Source organism: Glycine max, unplaced genomic scaffold (assembly GCF_000004515.6).
Source record: "Glycine max cultivar Williams 82 unplaced genomic scaffold, Glycine_max_v4.0 scaffold_78, whole genome shotgun sequence".
Taxonomy (NCBI): Eukaryota; Viridiplantae; Streptophyta; class Magnoliopsida; order Fabales; family Fabaceae; genus Glycine; species Glycine max.
The window spans coordinates 29,272-38,118 of NW_024464739.1; the positions used below are offsets into that span (position 1 = coordinate 29,272).

The 8,847-nt window shown below is 35.3% G+C and overlaps 1 protein-coding gene across 1 annotated transcript; it reads left to right on the forward strand.

The window, feature by feature from the left end:
- The first annotated feature begins 377 nt into the window (after positions 1-377).
- On the forward strand, positions 378-5,300 carry LOC100777607 (dnaJ homolog subfamily B member 1). The gene is made up of 3 exons (XM_014773196.2): positions 378-697; positions 1,086-1,495; positions 4,619-5,300. Exons 1-3 carry the CDS (start codon positions 533-535, stop codon positions 5,055-5,057), a joined length of 1,014 nt encoding a protein of 337 aa, XP_014628682.1. The 5' UTR covers positions 378-532; the 3' UTR covers positions 5,058-5,300.
- The last annotated feature ends 3,547 nt before the right edge of the window (positions 5,301-8,847 follow it).

Genomic DNA, 8,847 nt, shown 5'->3' on the forward strand with positions numbered 1-8,847 from the left:
TCACCTTAGAGCTATTACACGTAATACCATTCTTTATAAACACACTACACTACGTCAAAAAAATATATACACTAACATCCCTAAAAAAATTATTGTAATGGTTAAAAGAATAAAAAGTGTCTATATAATAAAATTTACTTTATTTATTTATTTTGTACTATCTTATTGTGTTTATTTTATTTTATTCTCATATTTTATCATATCTTGACATGCAAATGAATCCTAAAAGATAGAAAAAGACCCCAAAGGGTCTATAGTTTCAGTGTAGGACTGTCAGTATTGCTGTAAATATTTTGTCCTGTTTTTAGTTTTTACGGATAAATAAATAAAAAAGAAAGAAAAAGAAAAAAAAAAAACATATGACTCCAAAGTTGATGGAGAACTGGGCCTAGTAATAGTGCAAAGTACAAGTGTGTTGAGCCCAGACAAGTTTTTTTTTTTTGTGTGTGTGGGATATGACTTGTTTCGTCTCTTTCTTCCACCGGTGACTCTAAACTACGCGCACGTTCCTCCGGCCAAGGCAAATCGGAAAATGGGTGTGGACTATTACAAACTTCTTCAGGTGGATCGTAATGCCAGTGATGAGGATCTCAAGAAAGCCTATCGCAAGCTTGCTATGAAGTGGCACCCTGATAAGAACCCTAACAACAAAAGAGACGCTGAAGCCAAATTCAAGCAAATCTCAGAAGCCTATGATGTATGTTTCCTCTCACTCATCAGTTTGTCTCAATGTAATGCCAATTGGGTTGTGGGAAAAAGTTAAAACTTTTATCAAAGTTTTCATTCTTTTTTTGGTTTGTTACTTGCAATTAGAATATTTAGGTGTTGAATTTCGTTTTTTTTAATTGTGATTTGGAGAATTGGAATTGTGGGTTTTATATCAATATTTATTCCATCTAATCTCAGTGTATTGCCAATTGGGTTGTGGAAACAAGCGGATGGGTTTATCAAAGTTTACATTTTTTTCAATTCTTTCTTAAAATTTGATCATTTGGGTGTCCAATTTTGTTTTTTTTTTTATATGTTTTGTTGTGATTTAGATCATTGGAATCATGGGTTTTATTGGTGATTTGATTTGTGAATAGGTTTTGAGTGATCCGCAAAAGAGGGGTGTGTATGATCAGTATGGTGAGGAGGGACTGAAAGGGCAGGTGCCACCCCCAGGTGCTGGTGGTTTTTCCGGTGGCAGTGATGGCGGACCGACGATGTTCCGGTTCAACCCGAGAAGTGCAGATGATATATTCTCGGAGTTTTTTGGGTTTTCAAGTCCCTATGGAATGGGGGATATGGGTGGCCGTGCTGGCCCATCTGGCTATCCCAGATTTGCGGATGACCTTTTTGCTTCTTTTAGTAGGAGTGCGGCTGGAGAAGGCTCCAGCAATGTGCCAAGGAAAGGTGCGCCGATTGAGAAAACATTGCAATGCAGTTTGGAGGATTTGTACAAAGGGACTACCAAAAAAATGAAGATTTCCAGGGATGTGATTGATTCCAGTGGGTGAGCTATCTAGTTTAACTTGTCTTCTTCCTTTTCTTATTTTCATGAAGAACATATAAAGTTGCTTGTTGTAAATGAGATTGTTGTTGGATGGATTTGACTTACTAAATTCCAATTCAGGTTTGATGATTTGCTATATATATATTTTGAGTTTGATACTGATGATTTTGGTAGATTTGAAATTGAAATATATGTTTACAGTTTTGTAGGCTCTAAGTAATCATCTTTTCACTATATGCTCAGAGTTTGATTTGTTTCCTTTCATTTTTCATACAAAAATCCTTTTGTGGCTTCTAACAGATATAGATTATTATTATTATTATTACTATGATATTTATCATTTTCTATTCAGTAGGCAGAATTGTTGCCAAATATGTAAGTGCTGTGTATTTATCTTATTAATTTTTTAATTGATCATGTGCATCATATAACTTCCTGCCTTTGTTAGTATGTAATATTAGGTATGTTCATCAGCACAAAAGTAATGTCCGTTGTGTTCCATTAATGCAAAATTTGAGGAGATATGATTGTCTTTAGAAGTGTTGTTGAATAGCCGCCATGGCGGAATGGCGTGGTGGATTTGTTGCCAACTGTCATAGGCAATTTGTGAAGGGAGGCTTGCCATGGCGGCACCATAAGGTGTAATGGCTGCTTTATATGGCAGAATTTCGGTCTTTTGCCATGTTCCGCCATCTGCCATAGATAACACTGATCCTTAGTTAAAAGACTCATATTTGTGCTGTCTTAGTCTAGAGTGACCTGTTAACTCTATGGAGTTTATACTACTTTGTGTAGTTGTTTCAGTACCCAAAAATATTGAGGTGAATAAATCTTCAAATAAAATAAGGACGTTAAATATGGAGGTTAACGTGCCTGAAAAGCTGGGATATGGATAAATGATTTGTTTATTGGCATTGAAGATATAAAACGGAATTTAGCCATGTATAAATATTCAGTTTAAGCCCATTCTTAGTAAAAGAAGAGGCCATTTATGAATTGTTGGCGGTGGGTATATTGATGGCCATATGCCATTATTGATAGGACAAAACTCAGGTACAAAACACTACTACAGGTATTGGAGGTGTTATTCTCCAATCAAAATCGGCGTTTTATCTCATCAGAAATCGCTACTGATTTTAGTTACCAAGATGAAAGCTTTGATTGGTGAGATAAAACATCAATTTTGATTGGAGAACAATACCAACAATAAACTATTGTATCTAAGTTTTCTCCTTATTGATAATGACTTGGGGATTTTATATTCATCAGACCTGTGATAAAGAGTATGGTGTTGGACTCATGATGGAAGAATATGTATATCCAAATGATTGAAAACAGTGTTATCGATGGCAGATCATGGTGATCAGCAAAAATCAGTCAGATAAATATGGTGGATGATATTGCAGAAGCATGGCGGACACACACACAAAATTTCCTTGCAAGGTAGCATTGAGTAGTCACAAAGTTCAAACAGAAAAAAAGGAGGGGTTGAGGGCCAACTTACTTTGAGAGAATTAAGAGCGAGGTTGAGGTAGAATGAAACAAGAGCAAGGTCATGAGAAAAGAGACTGAACAGAGATTGAGTAAAGAAACCAGGAGAAATAGTGAAGTCGAGGTTGTTGGAAAAGGGCAGATGCCAGAGATTGTTGTCTCCAGTGATCGCTGTCGCTGGTGATGATCATTGCTTAGTGGTCACTGGATAGGTCATTGCTTGCTGGAGAGAGCATGAGTTGTTTGGACTTTGTGGTTGGCGGTCAATTTGTTTGATGTTTGGAGCATGGGTTAGGTTGGGTCGGGTTTTAGGGTCTTTTAAATCTGGGCCTGAGTTGGGTTTTTAGGGTTTTTAATATAGGTCTGGTTTGGGCTTGGCCAAATGACCCAAAATCCATTTTTTCTTTTTCCCTCACACCGATTTCCAGCTGCCTCTCTTTTTTCATCTTCTTCACACTCCGCTATTTCTGCAACGTCTGCTGCTACTGCCATGACCACTACATGAAAAGCTGCCACCATAGCCAACCATGTGAAACCCACCATGCGAAACCCACCATGCCATGGGCATAGAACGACAGTCTGTGATAAATCCATCGCCGCAATCTGCCATGGCGCAGCCGTCGCCACTTTTTAACAACACTGTTAAAAATGAATTTTGGAATTTGATTGAATTGTTGGAACTTTGTTGGTTGAGAAGTTTTCAATTCAGTATTTGCCTGGCTTACATTTGTGACTGTAGTTGATTGAAATTGGGCTTTGCATTTGAATATAACTATGAAATCAAATGCCACTTTTGTGTGCTGCTTTAGCCATCAAGTGAGAACTTGTTGTTACAGATGTTATTAAAGTGGGCATCTGGGCGAAGACATCATTGATTTGGTTACGGAATTGTTTTGGGATTCAATTGATAGTTGAGATCAATCTCTTGGCTAAGAGATATTGGTTTGAGGGTTGATGAGAAGTTTTAGCACATTCTACTAGGTCCCATATCTTGTGAAACATGTGTATTTTCGGTAGATTATATGTGCAAATGTTTTTGTCACCCGTTGCATCTGATTGGGATCTTTGACTTATAAATATGCGTGTGTTGTTTATGCTTGCAAATTAAAACTGAGTTTGCAAATTGATTAACACTAGTTCCAATGCACCAAAGCTAAGAAGCAACATTTGTTGTGGAGCAAACTTACATTTGAGTTGGTGTGAGCATACAAACAAACACACTAAAATTTGTGTTAAAGTAAGAAACTTAGCAATTAGGCAGTTTATCTATAATACACATTTCTTTAACATATGTCTAACAGTTCAGATAATACATGACAGCTAGTGAATTCTCATCATAAATGGTTCTCATTTCATGGAAATTTTCCTTCATGTCACTGACTAGTATGTGCCAGAAAATAGAAGGGTATTTATTGCATGCCATGTCATTGACTAATCCATGTGCCAGAAAATAAGGACCCGGTTATAAACTAGTATTTTAGAAGCAACAACTTCTTTACATAGACAAGGAGGCAAAGTCATTCCCCTGTTTTTATTAGTTGGCATTAGGTATATTAAAAGTAATATAGCAAATTGGAATAGTAAATTGAGTGACCAAGCAAGTAATCTACTACTTGTTTTCTTATCGTGTAGGAGGCCCACCACTGTAGAGGAAATTCTAACCATTGAGATCAAGCCGGGCTGGAAGAAAGGAACAAAAATAACTTTTCCTGAGAAGGGAAATGAACAAAGAGGAGTTATACCATCTGATCTTGTTTTTATCATTGATGAGAAACCTCATGGTGTCTTCAAAAGGGATGGCAATGATCTTGTTATCACACAGAAGATATCTCTAGTTGAAGCTCTGACCGGTTACACAGCACAACTGACGACACTTGATGGGAGGAATCTTACAGTCTCCACCAATTCCATCATCAGTCCGACGTACGAAGAAGTTATTAAAGGAGAGGGTATGCCAATTCCCAAGGAACCTTCCAAAAAGGGAAACTTGAGGATCAAGTTCAATATCAAGTTCCCCTCTAGACTCACATCAGAGCAGAAAACCGGCATTAAACGATTATTGACATCATAAACGCTGGTGATGCCTCTCCTTATCACATACCAAATCATGTAAGATTGGAATTATTTTTACCCAGTTTTCGATTTTCAAATGGAAATTCTTTCCCTTTTCGAGATGGTTTTCAGTTAGAACATTTTATTAGAAGTTTGATATTTGTTTGCTGTTTCATATTTATTTAGTTTCTGGTCTTCTAAATGAAAAAAAAAATTCTTAACCACTTGCTTACTTGTTTCTACAAAAATGTTTTGGAAGAAATCAATTTGTATACACTTGTAGATTAGAATCTTTATTTTTGTCATCTCTCTTTTTCGTTGTATAGATTCGTTAATCATTTAAGCAATCCACCTACACTTTGGAGGGATGGTTGAAAGTTGAAACTACTTATTGACTTGATAATGAGTTTGCACGTTTTTGTTGGTTAGACTGTTTATTGGTGAAGTTTGAGCACTTTACTATCCAGAATAAAGATATATATCTAAATGTTAGTTAGTTACTTAATCAAGGAACTAAGGAACTATGGATATATGAGAAGATCAAAGCCTAAATATAATTAAAATTTTAAAATTAGTTCAAAATTTAAATATTATTAAAGGGATAAGTTATCAATATTTCCTACGCATTCTGACATGATAATTTCAATGACTTGGCCTTGCACTTCCTAACACAGTTTGCTCTAAACTTCCACTCGATGAGTTGGGAGGAAAGGTATTAAGTGAGGATTAATCCAAGGAGACTTTTTTTTTTGTCCTCTTCTGATATGAAATTTTGAAAGGATCATTTATTTGAATTTTCTTTTTGTAACCATTGTAATCAGGGCTTGACTCCCTGGTGGGGTCCTGAGATATTTTCACAAGTTTCAATTCTTTGTATCAACTATAAGATTAATATTTTATTAGGAGTTTAGTCACATTTAAAGTTTATCGTCTTTTCCTAAGAATATATTTTGTAGAAATCAAACCCCAAGTCTTTTCTCATAATTTCAATGTGTTTTATCAAATGAACTATCTTCATTGAGTGATTTATTTGAATTTATGGAGGATAAGATTGAGTCAATCCAATTTATTAACTTATAATATGTAAATTTAAACATTAAAGTATGATATATTTTATAATTTATGCTTCAAAATATCATATTATAGTATTATACCAAATATTATCAATTAAATTAAAAAGTTGATTTTTAATATATAATTGTTCAAAAAAAATTGTACTTTTTTTAAATGAATATAAGACTCTAGATTAAATTGGGATGACATGAAGTATAGTTTAAATTCGTCAACAAAATACAGAGTCTAATTTTTAAAATTTAAACTCGTCGAAATTAATCTCAGATAATAGCGGGATGGATGCATGCATGTTTCTGCTTGTGAGAGAGATTCTCATTGAATAATCAAGCATTGTGTTCCTCAACAAACAGTGGCATGTATTAAATTTAACTTGTCTGTGGTTGCTAATGCATCAAATTTATGCATTTGAGCGTTTAAACACAAACGGTGGCTTTTATCAAATTTGACTTGTCTGCGGTTGCTAATGCATCAAATTTATGCATTTAAGCGTTTAGTAGTTATATTATCAACTACTTAGCAGCGTAACGCTTTAAGATAAAAGAAATTTAGGATTAGCCAAATTGGCTTGAGTGAAGGATGTAAATTTGTACTTATCACATCTGATGAGGATCATTTCCCTGAAAATAACACAATGGACATTGGACGAGGTTTACCTTGACAGACTTCACTTTTGTGTTCTAATTGACCACAAATAGAGCATTTTCCTGACAACCTTATCCTTATTCCCACAATCCATCTAGCTTTAACTTTTTCATTGCCTTTTACTCAACTTGCCATTGAATTGTTTGTAAGAATTTCTAAAGATCTAAACTTGCTAATAATAAAGAAACATTCATACCAAAATTAGGTGGAAGGGTTATCAGATGAGAATACTAACCTCTAAGTCATTGCTATTTGATTCCTTCATGGAGACGCAATTAAATCTCTCTCATTTTTCATAAAGATCAACCATATTTGAAGTATTGATCTCAGTAATAGCCGATGGTTCCTCCTTCCTGATACCGTAGTCAATGTCCATTCAATTCAAATGGAGAAGAATTCTCTCCTTCCAAACCGTACTGTTATCAACTCTTAATTCAGGAATATCACACTTAATATAAAAAATATTCACAGATTAAGAAACTACAAATTTCAAAAACACGTGCTCATCAACATAATTTGAGACTAAATGTCATGTTTCCTTTTTAGTTTGAATTAAAAGAGTCAAAAACATAATACCCAAAATCTGGAAAAATTCAAACTCCACAAGAGTCAAGAAGAACAAACAGGTGAGTTTGCTAATGAAAATTAAATTGAAAGAACAACTAGAAAGGTTAGGGAGTGGACGAGTCTGACCAATGTCATGAATTTTAATTTGAGAACCATCTACCAAGGTAACAGAAGGCAATGATTTCGTAAAAGACAATTGAGAAAAAAAAAAGGATTGGCTACTAGTTGTATGATCAAAGGCATTAGATTCAAGTATCCAAGTGCCAAGAGTGGAGGTCTAGGATACAAAGGCTACGAGATGACTAGACTAGGTCATGATAGTAACAGGCAAGACATGTTTGTTGGGTTGCTCAAAATCAGAGGAAATTTGTATACTCAAGAGGCAAAAATAGTCACATTTGGAGGTGGAGCTGAAGGACTTTTGTTGGTTGTTTTGATCAATTTGTCACACGAAATTAGCAAAGCGGAACATTGGTGAAAGTCTCGACAAAATGAGCAGAAGCAGGATCGGGAAAAGCCATAAGAAATGTAGTAAAACATCAACAAAATGGGACCAAATGGAACTCAATTGGCCAAACGGTATCCAAAGTAGCCAAACGGGGGATGGGGATGTTCGCCGAAGGTAAGGGAGCATCACTGGGGGTCGCTAGAAAGTAGACAGGCCAGAAACAGCCTCACACCCGGATTTGGTGAAGGCATGTGAGTTTCACATGTCAGATATGTGGCGGCAAGTTTGGTGGTGCATTGGCAATGTTACAATCGCTAGAGGAAGAAGACACTAATGGATTGGTCACGCCAATTAAAAGGAAGCACAATGGTGGTCAATAAGCCCTCGCTGCTATCGCTTTACTATTCACGCGAATGAGAAAAGTGTTGCGGAGGGAGAAAAAAGAGGACAAAGGATTTGAAACCTAAACTAATAATACCATATTACAATATATGTGTAATTGTGTGTCTTGATACCACACATACAATCTTATTTATAATAATGAAATAGAATAGTAATTGATTACAAGATCAATCAATTACTGGTTATCAAGAAATACAAACATTGGTTTCTGTCAACTAATAAATACAAGACAACATATAAATCTAACGACCTTGATTTCCAACCTTTGAATAACTCAAAAGGTGTCTTTGAGATAACCTTGGTTAGAAATTTTCTTAATACATACATAACTGTCTTAGGTGCTTTAATCCACAAGTATTGAGGAAGTTTTGCATTACTCTTTGTACATCTCACCATGTCCATTAAAGTTTGATTTCTTCTTTCTGTCACATCATTCTGATCCGAAGGACCAAGCATAGTGTACGGGAAACAATCCCATGTTCGTAAAGAAATTTTGCAAATGGACCAGATGCCTATCCACTCTCGTGTATCTACCTACTCTTTACCTTTATCTGATTTCACAATCTTAATTTTTTTTTCACATTGTTTCTCTATTTCAGCCTTAAAAACCTTAAAGATGGTGGAAGCTTCACCCTTAGAACCAAGTAAGTAGATATACATATATCATGATTAATCA